At 37.6% G+C, this 24,758-nt stretch overlaps 1 protein-coding gene across 1 annotated transcript in view; it reads right to left on the reverse strand.

Moving 5' to 3' along the window:
• Nucleotides 1-24,758, reverse strand: part of adcy2b (adenylate cyclase 2b (brain)) — a 57,750-nt gene that overhangs the window by 4,385 nt on the left and 28,607 nt on the right. Inside the window, exons 6-21 of the mRNA XM_026942257.3 lie at nucleotides 24,501-24,612; nucleotides 24,289-24,416; nucleotides 21,335-21,493; nucleotides 20,886-21,018; nucleotides 17,556-17,732; nucleotides 15,574-15,617; nucleotides 15,405-15,485; nucleotides 15,157-15,226; nucleotides 13,825-13,922; nucleotides 12,767-12,851; nucleotides 8,874-9,005; nucleotides 7,339-7,449; nucleotides 3,702-3,886; nucleotides 1,246-1,330; nucleotides 604-762; nucleotides 91-237 (exon numbers count right to left, since the gene is read on the reverse strand). Coding sequence (XP_026798058.2) covers nucleotides 91-237; nucleotides 604-762; nucleotides 1,246-1,330; nucleotides 3,702-3,886; nucleotides 7,339-7,449; nucleotides 8,874-9,005; nucleotides 12,767-12,851; nucleotides 13,825-13,922; nucleotides 15,157-15,226; nucleotides 15,405-15,485; nucleotides 15,574-15,617; nucleotides 17,556-17,732; nucleotides 20,886-21,018; nucleotides 21,335-21,493; nucleotides 24,289-24,416; nucleotides 24,501-24,612 — 1,906 coding nt within the window. The remainder of the gene's footprint in view (nucleotides 1-90; nucleotides 238-603; nucleotides 763-1,245; nucleotides 1,331-3,701; nucleotides 3,887-7,338; nucleotides 7,450-8,873; nucleotides 9,006-12,766; nucleotides 12,852-13,824; nucleotides 13,923-15,156; nucleotides 15,227-15,404; nucleotides 15,486-15,573; nucleotides 15,618-17,555; nucleotides 17,733-20,885; nucleotides 21,019-21,334; nucleotides 21,494-24,288; nucleotides 24,417-24,500; nucleotides 24,613-24,758) is intronic.

The raw sequence follows: 24,758 nt of genomic DNA on the forward strand, positions 1-24,758 counted from the left end.
TGCAGTGTTTCAAAGAGTAATTGAAACTGAAACTGACAGCAGCGAGATATACAGTGAGCAGGCTGGACGCGTGTCAACAGCATTCTGTACCTCATCAAAATCTGCTATAATCTCGTTGAGGAGCCTGAGACACTCCAGTCCCTCCTTGTTCACGTCCGACTCTGTGTAGAATTCCTTGAAGTCCGGGATGGAGGCGAACATGACACACACCAGATCATACGACTGGTGGTAGAGATCCTGAAAAAAAAAATGACATCAGGTACCATTAGCAAATGTGGAGAGGAGAGATGGGGCAGGATGGCAATTAATTTACAAGTTAGCAATTATGCAAATTGCATTTTCTTTGCAGTGTTACATAATCAGGTTGCTTAGTCAGTGCTTCTATATTGGTGATGCACTGCTATGTTTTTATATTACTGATATAATCACATTATGTTCACTTTATGCTTTAGATATCATATTCAATAGGTGCAATTTTGGGACAATTACAATTTACAAAAAACGATGTCTTGGATATATGCTCAACATCTCAGCCTGAAAGAATTAATGATATTATTCAGTAATGCACTAAAGAATGTTTTTGCCTGTCATGATCTTACTCACCTCATTCTTCCAGTTTCGAGCCAGGAAATGCTCCGCCACGTGGGCTGGAAGAACGTTCTCCAGCAGCACACGGTTCAGGTTCTCCATGGTCTCGATTTCCTCACACTCTCGTTTGAACTTGTTCCTCCACAGGAAGTCTAACCTACAGTAATATTCATTCTGTTACAAGAAAAATAGAGACAACTCAATACACACCCATTAAATCTATACAGTACATTGGTGACCTTTCCTGGTATATCAGGGCATCATTGCGAACAAACTACATCAGACCAAGACTTTAAAGGTCAGTGCTGTAATTGGTGGTTGAGTTCTGCTGGTTCTGCAGAAGTCTGTTCCTGCCCTTTTTTTTTATATTGGCACTCCTCTCTTAATGTCATGACATTATGTCCTCCTTATATTGTTTGGCTTTGTGCAATAATGGAATAATTTGATGACTAACGTGACTAGACTCAGAAGATTGAATGTACGTGCTATGCCTCTGTATTACAATTAACACATTGATGAGAATATTACCATGGTTATTTTGATTTTACAAAAAAAACCCCCAAAAAACTACAAATCTAATAAGGGACATTTAGTTAAAGGGCTGTGCTTTGTGGAAAGATGTCTTCATTAGTATGTTGCATTAAAATGGCGACTCACCTGCCTCGCCAGCACAAGCAGAGTGACGAAGAAGATGAAGAGCGAGACAGAACCCATTGTCTTCAAGTCTTTCAGAACACCAGGTCTGGCAAAGACAAGAAGAGAAAAAAATAGCAGTGAGAGAAATAAGGTGATCTTTTGTTCCAGGAGGTTGACTGAGGAGATAGATCTTTTCAACAGTGCCTTGGGTGGGCTTGATGGATGTGGGTTTATAAGTGCCCTGGTCAGCAGAGTAATATCAGAGGCACAAATCTACATAGGACTTTGTTGGATGCTGTCAGGCGTCTCTGAGTCATCTGTACAGAGAGTGCAGGAGAAAGGTAGAATGAAAGAGGGAAGAGAGAATGCACTCAGTGTCAACATCTTTCTCCTCAGTGAACCTGTTGGAACAAAGTACTTCCAGAAAATAAAATAGTGACTGTAAAGTTAATTAAAAAAAAACCTCAGCTTCAGTTCAAAGGTATTTATCAGTCAATTCCTGAAGTATTGGCACCCTTGGCAAAGATGGATAAAAAAAAAAAAGCTTGTATAAATGGCTTGTGGTTAATTATCTTAACCTCACACAGAAAACATGAGAGAAATCTAATTCTCTTATATCTCACGCTTAATTGAGGTCATTTTATTCCAAGAACATAAGCACCAACCACAAACAAAACCACGTGTCACAATTATTGGTACACCCGCATTTAGTACTTTAGGCAACTGCCTTTTGCCAACATAACCACTGAGTCTTTTCTTGTAAAGCATGATTAGATTGGAGAATGCAGAGTGAGGAATCTGAGACCACTGCTCAAGACAAAATCCTAAGTTTTCTTCTGTGGACTCTCCCCTTCAGCTCATCCCACAGGCTTTTTAAAGGAGTTTAGGTTAGGCAACAAGGATTACCATGTCAGAAGCTTGATTCTGTGGTCACTGAACCATTTTTTTTGTGTGGATTTGAATGTACATTTTGGATCATTATCCTGCTGGAAGATCCAACCATGAGCCAGTTGCAGCTTCTTGGCAGAGGCAGTCAGAGTGTCTTTAAAATCTCTTGTTACTTCCTGGAGTCCATTGTGCCGTGTATCGTATCAAGGTTCCCAGGGCTTTCGGAGGAAAAACAGCCTGATAGTATCACAGATCCTTCATCATGTTTAACAGATGGGGCTAGGTTCTTTTCCGTATAACCGTTCTTCTGTTTACTCCAAACCCACCTCGAGTGTTTGTTGTCCAGATATCTGTATTCTGGTCTCATTTGGGACTACAGAACCAGGTTCCAGCAGTAAAAAGGATTTCCTCTGGTTTGCCTTCCAAACAGTTTGTAAATTTGGAGACTTGGTGACACCAAAATGCTACCACCTCCTGCCAATCTTCATCTATCATCCTTGGGAGAAATTTCTGCCTCTCTAACAATACTACTCATTCCCCAATAAGCATGTATGGTGTGTAAACAACAAGGATATAGAAATTCTTATGCTGCTGGATGCAAAAGAGCAAAGTCAATTTGTGTGTGTGTGTGTGTGTGTATGCTTGTACAGTATATCACCTCTTTCCATCAGGAAATATGATGGTTATAGGTTACAGGGTTATAGGGTCACAAGGGTATAGTTTCTCTCAAACTGACAAACACTAGCTCTCCATATGTAACAAAAGAGCTTTAAATGGGTTTTTAATTGGTTCATGGAGTTTTTTTTTTTTTACTTCTCAGACCACTTACAAGCTATTTTGTCCTGATTGGTGCTTGATTGGGCTTTTTTTTTTAAAACTCTCTCTCTCTCTCTCTCTCTCTCTCTCTCTCTGCATTTGTGGCCTCTTCTTCATGCTCAATCCTGTTTTTTTTCTCCTTGACAAGTCCATAATGTATTAGAAACATCAGTCAGCACTGAGCAGAGAGAGAATGTGCAGCAGTGTGTGGTATGAGCAAAAATTCTGAAAAGCTTTGTTCTGGACATTCTGGTTTGTTTTAAACTAAGCAGTCGCTTGGGGAGTCTGGGGACAGTTTGTGGATTGTTTTCTGCTGCATTGCCACTTTTCTCAGTTTTTATTCTTAAAAAAAAAGAGATTCTGGAGTTGACTGGAGTTGACTTTATATTGTACCTAATGTTTTCCAGTACATAACCGCAACTGCATCACTGATCAGTTATTTAAGGTCTGCACAATAAAATATAAGAGTAAAGTAGGAACAAATGAAGACAAACTGACAGAAGGAAATCGAATGGAGTAAAAGATTTTCACATGTGGTCTGGCTTAACGGAAAGCAGTTTAAATTACCTGCACAGAACCCAACAGCTCTGCTGTCAGTCATCTGAAAACAAATCAATTCAATGCAGTCTACACTAAGCCTGCTATCTCAACATCTGTCACTCATAATCCTGAGACTTACTGAGGATGCTGTTTTTTTTCTGTTGCTACCTTGGCAAATTGCCCTGCCAATTTTCCATCTCACCTCTGTGCTCCTGTGTGTGTGTGTGCGCTACCTGTCCAATGGCTGGGTCTTATAGAGAGCCATGCTGTACTTGTCCAGCACTGCAGCGTGGGTCTGGAGTATGATGATGTTGTAGGCCACCACAGCAGCTAACATGATCACCATCTTCAGCTCATAATTGATCCTCAGGAACACAGAACAGGAGACGAGGCCCAGGATGCAGCTGTAGATGAAGTACTGAAAGAGCAAAGATGACTAATCAAGTTTTATTTCTGAAAATAAAGGACAAAATGCAGTCCTGAAAACTTTGAGAAATGTGATTGATTAATGAGGTACTCAGACAGACAGCTTAAAGAACGCAGTCAGTTTACAGAGAGAACTTTATTGAAAGTGGTTTGATGTAGTTGGGTGTTCACTGTAGACATTAAAGTACAGGCTAACATGGTTAAAGAAATACTCATGACTTTTTCATCCTAATCTCTATCCACTTCATCTATAGTGCATGTGTAATTGCTGCAGAAAAGAACAGAAATCCGTGTACTCAAAACTCACCATATAGACTGTATATTTGTGAAAACCCTTCACATGGTAACATTTCCTAACCTTTCCTGAACTGAAATGTCTCTCTTCTGCACAAGTAGAGTTCTAGCATTTGTAAAAAGATACTAGCCATGAAAAAATGGAGCACTGTGAACATTTTTACAGGCTGTATCCGATTACAGAATGAACTGATTAGGATTATATCTGTGTAGCTGTAGAACAACTTGAGCAAAGCGTGACATTCAGTGTGTGAGGAAAGCACACGTAGCTAGTGAGGTATAAGAGGTCATTTAAAAAGTGTTTATCATGATCCTTTATTTTTTATTAATTCACCAACTGCCCTTCGACTTTCATTATAAGTGAGCCAACAATGGAAAAATGGAAACTTGTACAAGTTTTCTGTTCTTTTCTCAGTATTTTAACACAAACAAAGCCATATATAACCTGTTTACTTCTGCATATGCTGATTGCTGTGATGACACTAATAGTTGAGATATTTATTTTCATAGCTTGTATAGAAAACCCTTCTGCTTTTCTCTTTTTGTACTGCATCTTTTCAAAGCAGCTGGAAAATGGGGTCACCCTTCTTTCATGCCCCCCAAAAAAGCCTTGTGTGGACTCACTGATGAAATCTTTTTTTAATGTAGATTGACCTTCAGAATAAATATTATATTCATTACAAAATAAGAACTTAAATTATTAATTCCACCCCTGGCCATCCTCAGTGCCATGTCAAAACAAAATGCATTTGTGATTTTAATATAAAATGGCTTAACGAGAACAATGCAGTATAACTCGGGGCCAAACAGGCAAATTCTTTTTTTTTTTTTCTTTTAATGATCTGAGAGCAAAGAAGAAGGGTTGAATGAATGTATCCTCATTATTCATCACTTACCAATTGCTTTTAAACTGCAAAAACACATCAGTGCGTTCTGCTCAGAAACTTTTCGTAACACAAAGAGCACCATTATTCAGCATTAATGTGAGCTTTATATTCATCAAAAACCATTAACCCATCTGTGAAGCATGACTAGGATGTGACATTGAGAATAATACACTGATTTATACAGTCCATTTGTACAAAAAGTGGGAAGAAGAGAAGTTTATCCTTTATGAAGAATTTTTACACTCATAACTATAAAAGACAGAAATATAAAGAGCTTTATAAATGAAGCAAAGAAATAAGAGGAATATTTTAAGCAAAGAAAGAATGAAATGTAATAATAATAATAAAAAAAAACGGCACGTGGACAGAATGTCCAAAAGAAATGAGCTCCATTCATCAATTTGTGTCACTAATTGTTCTCCACTGAAACATCTAAAGTTGCTACAGTGCTCATGGTCATCTGTCTTTTCTCTGCTGAGCTACAACAAAAGCCTGAAGGTTCAAGGGTTTTTGAAGACTGGAGCTGAAAGCTTGAAAATCAATAGAAGAATTTCAAAATCAATCCCAAATGCACTACCACAGCCATTCTCTCAGCAGTACTACCTCCCAAAAGCCACTCTGGGATTTGAAGTATTACTTAGTTTCTAACGTTCTCAGACCTATATGGTGTATTTTCCAGGATTTGTCTTTCACCTCCTGTTGCCTCAAATGAATGGTTGCACCCAAACCCATCCAAACGGCCGGCATGTGTAGACGTTCTACATCTACAGTAAAAGTAAACAATTCTCCACACCAGGGGGTGGCAGTATCCTCTATTCATTTCTTTTTTCAGAAGAAAACTGAAAGTATCTCAGAAAAAAACAGAGAAAACCAGTATCTCAGAAAAATCCTCTGCATATTAATATATACACATTCTGCTATACTAATATTAATGTACAGTATACTGCAGTACTAATGCTACACCACCAATCAACATTAATAGTGGCATACTATTTTGCCATAATATTTAGTGCATTAGTTTGCAGGACACATGTGAGGGCACTAGTTTTATTTCAACACAGAAGAGATTTCTTAAGTCAGGCACTTTTTTTCAGCAAAACACCAGAAAGAACATTTGGCAAAGCCTCTCCTGGACAAAATAACAGCACTGAGTCTCTTTATATAACACCTCGAGAATTTCTGACCCTCATCCATGCAAAATATTTCAAGCTCCTTTGTACTCTTAGGTTTGTGCATGTGGACTGTCCTCTTCAATTCAGACCACGAATTATCCATAGGATTGAAATCCGTAGACCTAGATGGCCATTGCAAAACACAGTTTCAGCGGCTTGGAGGTATGCTTGATAGAAAGATCCATATATGGCCAAGTCATAACCTCTTGGCAGAAGCAGCCAGGTTTTGGGCTGAAATATCCTGGCATTTACCAGAATTCATAATGCCATCATTCTTCACAAGAGTCTCTGAACAACCAGCGACAAAACAATAAATTGAAATGTGAAATTTGTTTCCAAGACAACTGCACATAGTCAAGTTAATGGCCATGTATAAATTCATTTCTGAGCTCGGAAATTTCTAAAGAATTTCAAATATGAAATAGTTTTGATTTGGTTAACACTAAGCGCTGTATAATTCCATATGTGTCATTTCATAATGATAATGTCATCATTATTATTCTAAAATAGAAATATGAAAAGGAAAGCCATTCTATGAACAGGTATTTCCAAACTATTGACTTGTAGTGTAATTTATGGTGAGGATTTTTATTTTTTAAATTGTATGCTTTTCTTCCCACCAAACTAGCGATGGTGTTCATAGCCAAAAAGGTTTTTTGTCTCATCTAACCACACTATTCCAGACGCAGCTCCAGTGAAGCTTAGACAAGTTCTGGAGCTGCATTTTGGAAGAGCTTCGTTTGTACAAGCTCATTCTTACAGAGATGAAATCTAATAGTTGTCTTTGAAAGTGTGATGTTTGGGTTCTTTTTTTCCCCTCACCATCCTGCTCCCTGTACTACTGCTTGGGTGTTCAAGTGTCCTTCCACTGCTCCAGTTGTATTACGGCCCTGGGTTGGCTAAATGGTATTTTTAAATGCTTATGTATTTCTTATATCCATTACCAGTCTTGTCCAGGTCAACAACCATCTGTCTCTTTTGAGTTAAAAGCTCTTCAGTGATGTCTGAAAAGAGGTTTTAAGTGTCAGCATCCTTTTTCCACTTATCTGTTTGTCATATGACATGTATTTATGAGGAATGAATGAACTCACGGGCAAGTAGAACTTGTCTGAGGACTGAGTGGTTTGGCCATAAACACCATAGACGGTCTCATTGGAGATGTTCGGTGCAGCCACTGTTGTCACCTTCTCCTCTAGAAAGAACTGGGCACCAAGAAGTGGAGAACATGTCACTTTATTTTTTTTTTAACATGTTTTTCTACAAAACATTTTCAGTGCAAATTCTGCTCAAGAAATGATGCAGTCATGATATTCATTTGGTATAAATAGCAGTACTTGAACAAAATAGCTAGCAAAAAGCCTTAAGCAGAACACACAAACATGTGACAGCAATTGTATAAATATTATATAACAAGCTTGCTTACACGTATAATCACACACGCAAACACACATATATAAAATGTGCTAGGACCTGAGATTTGATTAGAGTTCAATGCTTTGACCCAGAGGAACAGGAAAAATAAGGCAGCTTCACACAGCATGATGAAATTAACTGGTTATCATGAATAATCAGAAGAATCTCTTCTGTTCAGCAGGATTGGTTCCTCACTCAGCAATATGTACAGTGGACTAATAAGGTGTGGCTGAATAATTGAATTTGTTGGAGTTTCATACGTAGCCATTGTTTTTTGTGCTTAGAAGTCACTTTGGATAAAAATCTGCAAATGTTTCACAGCAAAAATGCTACTTTTCTGTTTGGTTGTTGATGTTTGAAAAAAGAAGTTAAAAGTCATTAGTGATCTTAAGCTGTCAGATAATGCAGTATGAATACTACTTATTGCAATGCATTGTGAGATTCATTAGTAAATATTCTCTGCTCCACTCTAAAGTAGTAGTCTAACAATATAATGAACTATACCAGAGATTCTCAAAGTGGGGACTGGAGAACTCCAGGGATCAGTGAAGCATAGCCATGTGGTCTCTGACTTTGTTTTTTTTTAATTATATTTATTATTGAATTCTTATAGTTATTAGGCTGTTTACCAGGCACTTTGAATTATTCAAGTTAGACTATAAATGATAGACCTAATGTGTCCTGTCAGAGGAGATTTCAGGAATAGAAAGCTCTATGGCTCTAATAAATGAATGCATTTATATCATGTTCATGAAATAATTCTGCACTGAGGAGGGCCACTGAATTTATTTAACAATAATTTATTTAAGTTAAGCAAAGCCCTGCACTATGTAATATAGAAAATAAGGACATATAAGATGGAGTGATAATGACGTGTTAATTTGCTATCAGAATAAAAACGTGAACACTTTAATGACTCCACTGGGTTAATATTATGCTGACCTGCTTAAGCTGCTTGTCTTGCACTGTCTTTTATGTGCTAAAGAACTGAACAGAAGCAGCAGCAGAACTGCACTTGACGGCTGATCACTAGCAGCTCTAAGGCATTAGTATTCCTCCAGGGTTTTTCTGAGCAGCTGACTCACAGCTCCTCAACATGCGTGATGGTGGTGTAAGTGCAAATAGATGGAATATCATGGTCCCCAGTGCACTGAGACCTCACCATGTGAAATCAGAGACCTTGGCTAAGCCCTCGGGCAGTCACGACACTCACCATGTTGAAGACGGCCATGACGAGGATGAGCACGGTGGTTGCCATGGTGAGGACGAGCCGGACGCAGGGCTTGTTGGCGCTGAGCAAGGACGAGCTCGGGAGGAGAGAGCAGGAGGTCACGCGACCCGATCGCTACGGCAACAAGAAAACATGTCTGAACTCCCACTAATGTCATTAGCATATTTGCTCCTCTGCTAAACACCAAGGTTACTAAATGTCAGACGTACAGTGTGCATATTTGTACGATAATAAAAAGCGTCTAAATCCTCTGCATTTAAATACCTGATTACAAACATCTGAAACTCCATAATAAAAAGCATAACATCCTAAAAGTCCTGATACAAGTCAAACGCCCATATGAGACATTTCACACATATACCACAACGCATTACATATGCAATTCAGAAAGTTTTGTAATCAGGTGCTGATCTGTGAACAAGGGATTTGGTTCTATTTCTGTGAAAATATGGTCTAGTTTCACTACCCTGGGACATGCTGGCCTTTTTCCTCCCCTTTTATGCATTTGATGTTGTGTCATGTTTGACAGGGCACTGCTAAACCGCACTCTGACCATCTGTTCATGTCTGAAGCTCTCCATTCACAGTGACTGTATAACGGGGCTCTTCAGAGCATCAGAGATACAAAGAGCAAGAAAACAATGAAGATCTTTTCACCTGGGACGCATGCACGTCAGACGCACACGCACTCAGTTACTCACTTGAGTTTAGACAGATTTGGTTTCACAGAAGAGCAGCCAGAGTTTAAAAAAAAGTAGCATTAATAAAGTAAGTCGGAGAAGTGCAAAATAAAGAGATGAGATCTGCAATAATGTAATAAAGCATCATTCATAAAAATATTGTAACAACCTTCAGGTCAAGCTTCTTGTCTCCATGGAATTGGACTTTTTTTTTTTTTTTTTTTGTAAGTGTAAGTATATCACATAGATAGTACAATAAATTGTACAATATGTTTTTAGCACTGACAGTTATGGTTTTGGACTTTAATAGGGTTAGCAAGGGTTAGATTTTGACTTTTGTAATTGGACTGGTTTTACTGAACACTGGGATTGTTTTTGGACTAGCTTATTGGGATAAGCTAAACCCTGCCTTACATTTTCCTATTCGGAAGTGGCAGCTGAATGATTAAAGCCGGGTTTTCGCTGCAAGATTTGTGGCCTGATTTTTCTGTTATAGATAAAAATAACACATCATAAAGATGTTGAGATTAGTCTTAGAACACACACTGTGACATACTCACCAGCGGCTGATTTAGTGCCATTGTAATCAAAGACTGCCGACAGCAAAGTGTCAGAAAATTTTGATTAATACTTATATGAGGACAGCATAGGAAGAAACAAAACTCATGGGACAGCTAGAGATATGGGTGTGGCGATAGTGAAAAGTAAACAAAAATACTAACTCGCTTACATTCATTAATGTAATGTTATGCTTTGTATTGTGAGTTGTAATGCTACCAAGTAAAAAATATCCTTATTACCTCAAACTCACTTTGAAGAATGGACACTCCATGCTGTAGTCATTTTCATTTTTCATTTTTTTAGTCATTCGCAGGTCTATTGTCACAGGATCTTCATTGTATAATCCGACATGGAGAACACATTATCGCACACATTATGTCTGTTACAGAATTTGGCCAAGCTTTTATTAGGATCTCGTACAGCCTTAACAGGTAATAATTTTAAAAGGCTGTTGTAATCAGATGGTGTAAAACTGTGCTGCTAATCAGGCTGTGAGTTCAAATCCCAGCTCCACTAAGCTGCCACGGTTGGGTCCTTGGGCAAAGTTCATAACCCTCAACTGCCCAGTTGTATCCTGCCTCAGTTGTTAGTCATTTTGGATGAACAAATGAACAAATGTAAATATATCCTTGTATCAGAAATTAGTTTAGGAGCAGCAAAGCAAATAATAGATCACAAACATCATAGAAGATGGAGGTGACCTGATAAAGCATTCAAACTGTATGTCTCCTTTTTGACAGAATTTTAAAGTTAAAATTTGTAAGTCATCTTGAAAAGCACAACCCTATCGATCTTATCAATTCAAACCTGTTTTTAGACACTGATGCACAGATTGAGGATGATTCATTTGAGTCTTGGTGTTTAATCATCGTAATTACAACTTATCCAAATGCTCTTTACTTTTAGATACGTTTAGAAAATTTTACTTTACATGCGCTGTATTTGTGGATAAAAACAGAGAAAGAGACAGTACATAGAGTAGTTTAGAGAGAAAGTACTACAAATCTATTGCTGCTACTACCGTCCACACTGATATAAAGGACCAGCTGAGTGACTTAAAAAGGCCATTAGAGAACCTGATGACCTTTTCCAAGAGAATCAAGCCATTTCCTTCCTTCAGGTCCTTTCTGTGGAGATCTGAGAATGTTGTCCTTGTACATGATGTTTTATTTGTACAGAAAAGCGAGGGAAAAACTGACCTTGATACAATGGTCCTTGTGCTCCTTTCTATTGCTAACAAGCTGCAGCTCTCAAATGCGTCTTACCTCGACGCTTATTAACATTTAGTGCTGATTTTTTTGCAGAAAAGTGGCCTTCCTCTGAGCATGTTTATTTTAAATAAAAATGTTTTATTTCATCAAGGGCATCCATTTTTATAATCGTAACTAAGACATCCTGCATTCAATGGGTGCAAAACAAAAGCAGGAAAACACTGTCTGTATATATTCTGCAGCCAGTAAACCCTGATAATGCTACTGACCTCTCAGATTATTTACATTAACAATGATTTTCTGCTGTGATGTATAGTATTGGCAGTCTGCTGGTCTGTTTTTATTTATTTGACTGAGATACACAATTACACTGCAAAAAAAATTGCATCTTTTGAACTGAATAAATCTTGAATATAGTATAATATCTTGTATTTCTTAGTACAAGATTACAATAGACCAGTATAAGATTATTAAACATATTTCTAGACATTTTCTTTTTCTAATTTCTTAAGCTTTAAATTTTCTTATTCTGCCATTTCAAGCTTGAGATGAGTAAAATGCCTAGGAATAGTTTAATAACCTTATATTTGATTTATTGTAATGTTATAATAGGAAATACAACATAAATTTGACTACATTCAAGATAGTTCCACTTGCTAAGATGTCTTTTTTTTTGCAGTGTAAACAGCATATTTTGGTCATTTCACTAAGCTGACTATATTTATGAATCGTAATAATTCATTGTAAATAATAACATCTCATAAACCTCTAATATTAAGTCATTGATGAATTAAAGTACTTTATACCCCAGCATTCTTGAATTCTCAAATCTGATTGGCCAGAAGGTGTTGATTAATTTTCTATAACAGTCACTCGGACAGTAGTCCCGGCTGTAAGGGTTATATTAATGCACTAGTTATAATAAGTTATTCTTTCTATAGCAACATCTTTCACAGGGACTGGTATGGCAGACGCACCAAAAAAAAACCTGCGCAATTCTGTGAGGAGACATTTAGTTAGCAGTTTTGGAAGGAGTCTCCAGTGTCAGTCACAGTAACGCTACAAAGTTTTCAGAATAGGAAAGTCTTCAGGACAGAGTTTGAGCTTTATGCTTTCTCAGCAACTTGACAACAACTGTTTATTGCTGTTATCATGTAGGAGTTAACAGAAACTAACTTGTTTTGCAGAAATGTAATCATTGGTAAATTGCTGCGCTATATGAGGAATAAAACACACAGGAATGTACTGTTTATAGGAAAGTAATCAACTTCGGGGTGGATGTGTCTGGCTGCATCACACCACCCTGTCTTTGGTTATGTTCCTATAACGCCATGCGCCATCATGCTTGATTCCTTACATGATTTAAAAGCACAATCCTCATAGAAACCTGATTGAACTCTGATTAATGTTAGAAGTTCACTCACCAGTATACGGCCAGCGAAACAAATGATGAGTATAAGCGTTAGCAGCAAGAAGGTCGTTCCGAAAGACACACTAAGCACGGCGGTCCTGAAAGAGAGAAAACAATCTCTTATTTTTACACCTTAAAATACAGAAGCGTCCACACACACACACACACACACACACACACACACACACACACACTGGTTGTTCAGATTATTTATGGTGACACTGAAAGCGTAAGGCTGCATTTTACCTGCAAAACAGAATCAAATCATGAACATTTAGGCCCATTTCAGCTGAAAACAGGACCATTAATAAAAATACACCTACTATTATATTACACAGTTGAACTTATTGATCCAATCTCATGATAAACAGCTGAATACTTCATTTCTTTCTCTAAAGAAAAACAATCCCCCATAAGAAAAAGAGGAAAATGTGTGTGAGAGCACAACAGGTCATAATATTCATTTGCCAGTAGTTTTATTACGGTTATGGTTTTTTGTTATGAATGCCATCTGAACAGGAATCATATCATTTTTTTTTGGTGAATTTGACTCCTACTTCACTACACTCTGACACTAATGTCATTGTTAATAAAAAGAGAAGGCAAGAAATAAAAGAAACTATAAGAGTCACGGTCTGTCACAGCAGCTCATTTAATGGTGCTATAAAATGGATATAACGACAGAGTGAGGAAGTGAGGACACATTAGAGAGACTAGAGAGGGAAAATCAATGTGTGCTTTCAGATGTCTGAATGTGCTTCTGGCTGACACAAGCACAGTTAATTAGAATGAAGATGAAGTCGTGCAAAAGATTTTTGTGTCTGACTTCCTACATAAAGAAGGGCATCATTTCTGTGCTTTCATTCACAAAATCCATATCAGTCTACATCTATATGTCTCTATCACACATCGATCTTTCCATTGTCGGTTTGTGTCTTCATCTTTCCCCCTACTCTAGTTCAGATTGCGTAATGTGAAAGTGTGGCTATTACGTAGAGCTAAATGGCTGCTCCTAACTATTTTATGATTATTGGACCAAGTGAGTAAGTGAGTAAGTGAGTGAGTACTTACTTTGGCAAAACTAAAACTTGCACAATGAAAATGCAGAAGAAGATGAAGCATGCGCAGGCGACGTAGTACTTAAAGGATGGCAAGGCTGTTGCTCTATACTGTAATACACAAAAATACAACAAAACATATTATCATGAGTTACAGTGACAGAATCGTTAAATATAAAACAAAAATCTGTCACCCTTTCCTTGGGCAATGTTTGTAAGAACATCATGAGGCACATCACGGTGATGATGTGGAATATTTTGTCAAGTGAAGGTTAGTTAAAATTAAATAAAGAATAGCTCTTCTAAACGAAGCTCTGCAGAGTCTCCTGAACTCTACACATCATGGTTATAGAACAAATATGAAAATCTAATGTATTACACTGTTACATACTGACTGACTAAAACAACAGTGGTGTGTGCATTATTTTCTGAGCATTAAGTGAATTTTATTTTTGTGTCTTTTTTTTCTTAGAAGACAATAAGGACTTTTTTTTTAGCAATATATATAATAATATATAATTTTTTTTGGACAATTAAAGCCACTCAGAGAGGGATAGAGGAAAAAGGGAAGAAAAAAGGAAAAGGAAAAAAAGAAAATCAGAAGAATTTTCTAAAATTAAAAATGAAAAAAAAAAAAACAGAGAAAAAGAAAAAGGAGAGAAAAAGAGAAGAAAATATTATGTGCATATGCTCATCAACAAATCAAACACAATTATACACGGGATAAAACACAAAGATTAAATACAAAGAGAAAAGCAAAATCCAATAGCGAGGATAAATTTTAAAAAGATACTGAGTAGAAAAAAATTGGAAGAGAAAGATAGGCATAAATGTATAGATTTACTAGTACATATTTACAGTATGTCTATAACATTTTTATTAAAACTTATGGCAGTAATATGTATACTGTATATTTTCTCAGGCCTTATATTAGAAAGAGTTTGTATTTTAATATTTAACATTATTGTCATGACAACGGACCTTCTAGCTCCGAGTCACACGATGATGATGAAATGTCCTAACATGACATATACTGTATGTCAACCCAAATCTATGTCACATGACATTGGCATTGTGTCAACTTGAGACATTTGACACAAGCTGATACATGTTGGAATAAGCCTTTATAAATGTTTATGTTGATTTATGTGAGGTGTCAGAGCCTATGAAGGGTTTACAAAGGTGTTATGTAGCCTTATGAACACTATCCTTAAGTAAAGTGGGACCCAAAACCTAAAAAGTTGGGTTTTAGACTAGACAAAGCTTACATTGAGACATAATGAATATTGAGACATGTATAGAATGTAATTATGTTGCACACACGATGACTCCTAACAGACCACACCTCTTTCTCCAGAGTCTTATTGTGAAAGAACAGAGATATCCTCTGAATATCCTCAGACTTCAGCCACTGTCTGACAAGAGAAAGAACAAAAATGGTGAGCATTCATATCTTACCTAAAGTAAATGACTAGTAGTTATAATGAGATAAGCAGCAGTCTTAAATCCTCTGACTCTGCTCTTTAAAAGCGTTTGAAATTGTGAAAAGACTTCTCTATAAATGAGCAAGAAGAGAAAAGTAGGGCCACTCACTTTTGTGCATTGATGCCGTCAATTGTACGAATCATCCGCTCGTTCAGCTCCTCCTCAAACCTCTTCTTCTGAGATTTTGTTCTGAATGAAAGAAAAGTGACACATGAGCAGTCTGAGAGAGACAGATTGGGTGAGTGATGAGTTTCTCACTAATGCTTAGAGGACTGACCTTTCTGATCTCCCGGGAAAATGATAGTGTCCCATTGGCACATCCTGAAAAAGACAAAAAATGATGACATGCCCACTGCTTACAGAATACCACCATTTTATGATGTGTAGAGCCACGGGTTTCTGTTTTTTGAAGTAGTTGAGCTTCAACTACTTCAACCTTAGCAATTATAAACCTTTTTTTAAATAATTTAATATAAATATAATATAAATGAATGGGACAAAATCAAATGCTCAGATTGTCTGTGTATCCTTATTAAACAATGAACTAAAATGTCCAAATGAGCTTTTTAAGTTTTAATATCTGCTTTTAATCGGGTGCTTTATCCAACCATGCAGAAAATAGAAATAAAAAGAGTATACTAAATACTGAATTTTATGACACTAATGTTTTCATTGGGCCTACAAAAGGTAGAAAGACAATTAAAGGAATATTACAGTGCCTTTAATCTAAACTCTATCTACTGCATCTGTAGTGTCATCATTTCCAGAGACAAGATTTTCAACACATTCCCTGTACTGAGAAAAGCACAGAAAACCTGATTACTCCAAACTCAATATTAATGGAAATCTGTGGGGCGACAACATCAAAACATCCCAGTTCATCCCAGATCTACAGCGTTTACTAATAGCAGAGCTGTTTAACAAAATGCAAACAGGTTTTCAACCTACACTTCAAGATTGTCTCAAAAAATAACAGGAAGGCTGTTTCACAGCTGGGGGGATTTGTAGGAGAAATATCTGCTCCCTGCTATAGTCCTGATTATTCTAGGTACTAATATAGAGCCTGCACCTTTTGATCGACACAGACATGGCGGATCATAATAGATCACTCTGGTACTGTGGGGCGAGACTATAAAGTACTACATTTTACTGGAAACCAATGAAGTGTGGATAAAATAAGGACAATATTGTCAGACTTTATGGTTCTAGTAAGAACTCTAGACTAATGGGGACTTGTACATGCTCTAAGGCATTAAATTGTCCAACCTAGATGTAAATCAAAGCATGAACTAGTTTCTGTATTACTTAACATCATTATGTTTCTTAGCATGAAATGGAAAAAGGCAGTTCTAGTAATATTATCTACATGAGCTTTAGGTGAGAGAACTTTCGCTGCTGCACATTATGTAACAACTCTTAATACTGAAAGAGAAAGGGCAGTAGTTGAAGTCAGTCGATGAAAGTTTTTCTAGAGTACTATGACAAATCATCCAGTCAGCTGTAAGCCTTAAATCTGTATAAATAATCCTTTCAAAGACTTTTTCAGAGGGAATAATTTGCAGTTGTGTATCACCCACATAGTCTTGTTGGACAGTTTAAGTAACCAGAATGTTGGATAAAACTACAAAGGAACAGTATTGGTAGGACTTTTACTCTTGTTTGTCTCGTACCTTAACCTTTATTGTTAACAATTGCCCTTAGACCTCCATTCTAAGTGTGTAAAGGTTTTCTGTTCTTTTCTCAGTACAGAGAAAATGTGTTAATTGTACATGCTTTACAGCTGCAACAGACAGAAATTATGAAGTATCCCTTTAACATTTTCTTCCCAATTTTCTCTCCAGTTCTCCCTAATCATATGACAGTCTGGAAGGATCAAGACTAACACGTGCTTCCTCAGAGACTGCATCTTTTCAAACTGTTGCTCATGCTGCATCACAGGATGACGTAACACTAAGCACTATCTGCCCTCTTATGCATATATGATCTCACAGACATCCACGATTGGCTAGTGTTGCTGTGATTGACAGGAGAGAAAGTAATGACATCCTTCCCACCAAAAGAGCACCACCAGTGTTGCTCCTGGTCACAGATAGCTGTAGCATTGTTGGAATTCAAACTTGCAAATTCTTTTCTGTTGAGACACATTTAACATTTTCCAGTTAAACTTTGCCAGGTTGGTTGGGGAGCTACAAATCCAGTGTTCAGGTCTCTTCTCTTTCTATTAATGTCACTAATGTCTGTGTGCCTCAGTCGACTCACATGCGTGTTGATCTTGCCGTTCTCATTGGTCATGCTGTCTCGGTGGTGCAGGTTGGCGAAGGGCTTTGCTGCCCCCCAGGACTCCAGGTATTGAGTCATACGCACAGACGCTCTCATCTTCGCCCCATAGAGAACCGGACGAGGACGGCAGTGGAGCTGCGGGCTGCGTCTCTCTCCCTGAGTGATAAAGTACATCACACACACAGATGATCAAATATGTCTATAACTGTATGAGGGCAGATATTAAAGTCACATAGGAATATTATGTGTCATGCAAGCTTATATTAGGGTATGACCCAAGATTGAGATAATAAGCTGATGGAAATAAAGAATTATGGCAATAATATATAAAGGAACCAGATTATAAGAATGTGTTATATTTCAGCAGTATATTATGTTTAGGCAGGATGTAAAATTGGATTGGAATATGACTCACAGCATTAATTAACAACGTATCCTTTACTTAGACCTATTAAAAAAAAAACAACCAAACAAACAAACTGTAGGCAGTATTCAAGGAAACAGTGTCAGTGTTCAGTGAAACACATAACACTGTACAAGAGTATAATCAATATTTTCAGCTCTGATGCAAATAAGCAGCATTGAATCAAATCAACATCATCTCTAATTTAGTGCACACATTGGGTCAAGAAAACAGAACCACCCCATGCACTGACACAACAAAAATAAATGGTCGTATTTTAAAATGAAATAGCTGGTGTTAAGATGTTGGCAAGCAGAGTGATCTCTGTGGGCAGAGAGAAAACCCACGCACAGATATGCGTCTAAAGCGATAGGCAGTCTGAAATTGGCAGAGTTACATCCGATGTTGTGCCAAGTTGCACTGTAAATAGACATGCTTCAAAGTAAGCGTTTATGGAGGACGGCTTATGCTGAAGCTGATGGTATGGTAAATTGCTATAAAGTTGCTGCCAGACACTGGGACTGTAAAATATTATGGTAGGTGTTTAATGGGAATCAAAGGAAGCAATGATGCTGTTTATTTGACACCTTTTAACAGTTTGTCAAACCGTGTGCTACACAATGCAGCACAACCAGATGGGCAGAACTTGGGGTTTGACAGTCACAGTAGTATGTATGGGTATTTTCACACTTGGATCATGGCAAAAATCTGACATATGGTCATATATGCATATGTATCATAAATGATCGGTCGTATCTTTTAATATATACAGTAGGAATAAGTAGTTTGTTGGTACCCTTCCACGAAAAAAGAAGAACCCACAATTTTCTCTGAAATAACTTGAACCTGACAAAAGTAATTGGCATCCATCATTGTTTATTCCATATTTAATAAAAATCAGACTTTGCTTTTGATTTGATTTCTGCACCTGTCAACAGGTAGTTTGTCCCACTCTTCCTGAGCAAACGGCTCCAGCCGTCTCAGGTTTGAAGTGTGCTCTCGCCAGACTGCATGTTTCAGCTCCACAGATTCCATAGATGTTCGATAGGAAGGGCTCATAGAAGGCCACTTCAGAATAGTCCATTGTTTTGTTCTTAGCCATTCTTGGATGCTTTTACTGTGGGTTTTGGGTCTTTATCATGTTGGAGGACTGAGACAGCGCTTTCTGACACTGGGCAGTACGTTTCCCTCCAGAATGCCTTGATAGTCTTGAGATTTCTTTGTGCCCTGCACAGATTCAAGGCACTCTGTGCCAGATGCAGCAAAGTAGACACAAAACATAACCGAGCCTCCTCCATGTTTCATAGTAGGTATGGTGTTCTTTTCTTTGAAAGCTTCATTTTTTGTCTGAACATAGAGCTGTTGGGACTTGCCAAAAAGCTCCAGTTTTGTCTCATCTAAACAAAGGACATACTCCCAGAAGCATTGTGGCTTGTCAAAATAAAATTCCAGTCTGCCTTTTTTATGTTTTTCTTTCAACAGTAGAGTCCTCCTGGGTCTTCTTCCGTTGAGTCCACTGTCACTCAAAAAGTGACGGATGGTGCAATCAGACACTGATGTACCTTGACCTTGGAGCTCAGCTTGTATCTCTTTGTCTACCTTTTGCACTATCCTTCTGTTCAATCTGGGGATGATTTTCCTCCTGCGACCACATCCAGGGAGGTTGGCGACAGTCCCATGGACCTTAAACTTCTTAATAATATTTGTAACTGTAGTCACAGGAACATCAAGCTGCTTGGAGATGGTCTTATAGCTTATACCTTTAACATGCTTGTCTATAATTTTCTTTCTGAACTCCTCAGACAACAGTCTCCTTTGCCTTCTCTGGTCCATGTTCAATGTAGTACACATGATGATACCAAACATTAGAGTGACTACTTTTCTCCATTTAAATAGGCTGAATGACTGATTACAAGATTGAAGGCATGTGTGATACTAATTAAAGAAAACAGTTAGCTTGAAATATGGCTATAATCTGAATATTTATAATCTTTTCTAGGGGTACCAACAAATCTGTCCAGGCCATTTTAGAGTATCTTTGTAGAATAAGCAATAATTAATCTCTTTTCACACTTTCTTTGCTTTACTCTATGACATACCAAAGGCATGCAGGTATACATGAGACAATCGCTTAACATAATGATATGTAAGGAGTGAAACATGACGAGGCGTTCTGCTGTAGTAAAATAATCAACAATTAACGATTATCATGCTGTTACCACCCTGAAGATTTGTCCTGTAACAACACGTCCTGAAGTGCTTTAGTCCTCTTATACCACAGCACTTTTTATCCATTAATAATTACATGTTTTGAAACATCTGCAAAACAAGTTAGTCCCTGTTATCATTAAGGCAGTTGTTTCTCTCTCTTGAAGTTAATAAGACAAAAAACCAAACAAAAAAATACAGTTTGTCATGTTACAGAGAAACTGAAATCACAAAGTCCTCTGTCCTGAAGATTTTCCCTTGTCAGAAAAATGACTGACTGTTACAAAGAGCTGACACTGGAGACTCCTTCCATAAATGTTAAATAACTGTCTTCTTACTAAAAGCCTAAATATAAGAATGCTTTTATATGTTAAATAACACATTTATTATTATACCTAGATTAAGTGGATCCTGAATTCTGAATCAACACCTTTTGACTCATCAGATTCAAAAATCAACAGTGCTGTAGTATACACACATCTAGTTTCACTTTAAAGACCATGACAAAACATTCAGAAACCTTGAATGTTAAATTATTTTGTCATTTTTTGACAATGTGAAGTTGTAAGCTTAACCATAATGTAGCTAAAATGGAAATATTGGATTATATGATTATTTTTCATATTATTCCAGACATCCTTCTTTTTGCTAATTGCCATCAACACTAAAGAGACACCTTTGTTTTGATGGTATTGTACCTTTGGATTGATGACGAGGTATGTGACAATGCCATGCTCTTTCAGATACGAGTCTCGGCTCTGGCCGTCTCCCACTTCCACTTTATAGGCCCCCTTCAAATGTTCCAGCGTCACAGAGGAGATGTGAACTCGGCTGGGGAGGACCAACAGGACACGAGAGAGCACTTCAATAACAACACGCGGACAAGAAACATTACATCCTCTCGTGCAGCCCACACAGAGTGGACGGTAAATATATAATATGAACAAGGCAGCGAGGAAATAAAAGAGCCAGGGCAGCTTTTATTGTCTTCATGGTGAACAAAAACTCATCATCAGCCACGAGCACCTTTCACAGAGCTCTCCACAGTGTGTTTGCCTGAATGTGAAGAGCCCTTGTTAGATTTCGCACTGTTGATCACAGATGTAAAAACACATGCACAAAGAGAGGGATCACAAAAAAAGCTCACCCAGGTACGCCTCCGGCCTCCATGTGATTGGCCAGAGTGACATCATGTGACCAAACGTCATACTGCCATTTCTGGAGGCCAATTACGCCGCAGAGCACATTGCCAGAATGCACTCCAACACGCATGTTAATGTCAACGCCTGTGGCATCTCGCACCTTCCTGTAACGACACGACACATTTTAGCACTGTAGCTTGGCCAAGATTGTCGTAGAGACTTTTTCTCATGTGTAAATTGATACTCATTTTGCTCTCTTTCTCTCACTTTGCTTTCTCAGTGCACTTTACTGGTTGACTAATGTATTTCATCCCACTCAACACTAGAATTGTTTCTAGTAATACATTTTTGGATAGTCCACTTTAGACACTCTACAAACCATCTATAGACTATCATAAAGCAACCTAACAACTGATTCATCGGCAACTCAACAAGACGTCATTAAAAGTACTAACAAAGTCCACATTAGGGATGCAGCCTGCACGATAGAAGGCTTTTAGGAAGCTTGGTTGAGACTAGAGATGTGTATAGTGACTAGGAACACACGACATGCCACAAAAACAACAAAAGTGACATGAGTGTAAGGTTCACTTTCATGTGGGCACAAGCAAGCAATCAGATATGAAGCATGTGGTAGAAACAAAGACCAGATTTACATTGTTTTTTTTTTTTTTCATGTTCAGTGTTCACTCTTGCATCCATAGGTCAGTGTCACAAGGGTATAAATTTTACTACTAGTTTATTTATATTTTGGGAAATAGAACCAAATAAATTTGTTAGAAAATATTGTAGGCAGGTGTGTGGGTGGGATTCTGAAGTGGAATTAAAAAAAAAAAAACAGTCCCACCGTCATCTCTAGTTGATGAGTCTCTAGACTCATTATGATCTAGACTGACATAGCTGAGGTTGAGGAACTGTCGAAGCCAGAATTCATGGACCATACTGACATTGCTGGCATTTCTACCTCTGTTTTAAACCCCGGTATTTCAAGGGGCATAGTGGTTAAAAAAAGAAAAAAAAAAACTTTCTGGTTTAGGCCATGCCTACTTTGGGTTCAATTCCGAATACAGATAGTGGCATTGTGTTACACACACAAGGCCACATGAGCTGAATTTGAAATTATGATAGGACTACGGATGAGTGTATGGATGATCTAGAAACATCACAAGCTATAAACTAGAGTATCAAACTAAAATAAAGTTGATAGTGTATACATTTTGAAAGGACCTTTTCAGAATGAGCTAGTATAAATGGGCTGGCAGGAAAAACCCCTCCCTCTATTTCCCGAAATGAAAAATAAAAATAATGTCTTATTTGCTGTCAACAGTTGGCTTCAAGTGGATTATTTACGACTGTAGATTCAAGAAGCTCATCACTGACAGTTGTGTCAAGTCATTACACCTGGTGAAACACATTCTGGAGTTTGTGTCTATTGGGGCTAATTTATTTAATCTCGCTTTACTGAAACCCCTATAACACATCATCAGCAGTGGTATGTGAAAAATACATTAGCAGGAGTAATAAACATGAACAAGGTTGATTCCTTTCTTAATACTAGAACTCTTTAATGGTAATGGTGAGTTACTGATATGTCGTAATATCTTTTGGGTCTCCCATTCCATAACACAACCAGCTGTCACCTGGTATAGACTAGTGTGACATACGAATAAAGTGTTACCTTATTTTCAGTTAGGCAACGAGACTGTGATGAAACTACAAGAATCCTCTGGAAATTCTGATATATAGTGTGTGAGTTTTAGAGTGTGTGGCGTTTCAGGTGATTGGATGCGCTGTATATCCTCAGTGCCAGTGTGACTCAGCTTATCTTCATTGTGATAACACTACAGACTTGTTATAGAGTCTGGCTGAGGACAACTGAGTTGGGGTGTGTGTGTATTTACAGAGTTATAGTCTTTGTTCAGTGGTGGCAATATCTTGTGTCTGCATTCCAACGAAATGAAGTTTTTACTTCAACGAATGTAGTCTGAAATGAAGTAGAGTTTTTTCGGACACAGAGAGGCAATTTGAGAGCAGAAAATAGTAAGTTTATACGCATAGCTACAGAGTAAATTAAAGTTTGCATTGCTTTCATCAGATATACTATGAAGCCTCTTTACTATGAGTTCCTGTGATTTTTTTCCCCCTAGTTTTGTATATTGATGTTTTCTTCTTGATACATAGGCTTTTGGTTTCATTGGCATGAAATTTAATGCATACTGTATATAGGTCAAAGCCAAAAAGACAAAATATTAGAGATTAATTTGCACTTATGTTTTTTTAACATATGTTTTTTTGGAATGATCATTATTTTGCACTTCAGAAATGTATTTCTCCATAAATACATATTTTTGTCATGAAAACGTGAAAAGATTTAGAGTGAAAAGGATGCTGGATGCAAAATTTTGTGCCATATGCTAAAATCTGAAAATACTCAGTACTCTGCAAAAGTCTTAGGCACATATGGAGAAGTTCAGATGCTTTATGAAATAAATAATGAAATGAAATGTTTCTGAATAGGCAAAAGCAGTAAACACTAACCAGTAGAAGCTAAATCAAATCAATATTTGGTCACCTTTTGCCTTTGAAACCCACATCAACTCTCTGTGGTACACTGTGGAGCAGTTTTATAAGTTTTATAAGCATGGTAGGTTGGTAGGTTCCAAGCATTTTGGAGAACTTGCTACAGTTCTTTAGCAGATATTGGCTATCATCTGCTTCTGCCTCAAAATCCTCCCTGATTTTTAAAAAAAAAATTAACCAGCAGTTTATAACTTAACATGTTACTTTCTTTAATTACATTATTTATACGTTAATGTAGATATAAAAAAAAACCTAAGACAAAGTAAATGTATAAGATTTTAGGGAGTCTAAGACTTTTTCACAGTACTGTAGCTGTTTAAGGATACTAGACAAAGAAAAAGAGAAAGATTGAAAAAGAGACAGAGAGATGGTGTTTTACTTGATGGCCTCACACATGTCCAGTCCCATCTTTACACAGTTCTTGGCGTGGTCGGGTAAAGACTCAGGCAGTCCAGACACACAGTAATAACAGTCTCCCAGTATCTTAATCCTCATGCAGTCATTATCCTAAAAAAGATGAGATTAGACAAAGCTAGAAGAAATCATAGATACAGTCATAGATGCCGTGAGAAGATGTGATTTGTGCTTTACCTTGGCTATCTGGTCGAATTTGCCAAAAAGCTCATTGAGCATGTGCACCAGTTCTCCTGGAGAGCAGTCGCTGGCCAAGCGCGTGAACCCGACGATGTCTGCGTACAGAATGCTGCCAAAAATGTTAAGAGGCCTTTAAGACTGTGCAGGGGAGAGTGAGGCAATCTGTGATTGGATTAAAATATCGCTACTCTACACTATACATACTGAAGCACAACATCCAAGCCTAGGTTTTAATTAGGATCAGTATAAACTCCA

The sequence above is a fragment of the Pangasianodon hypophthalmus genome, chromosome 29 (genome assembly GCF_027358585.1).
Source record: "Pangasianodon hypophthalmus isolate fPanHyp1 chromosome 29, fPanHyp1.pri, whole genome shotgun sequence".
In the NCBI taxonomy this organism is placed as follows: Eukaryota; Metazoa; Chordata; class Actinopteri; order Siluriformes; family Pangasiidae; genus Pangasianodon; species Pangasianodon hypophthalmus.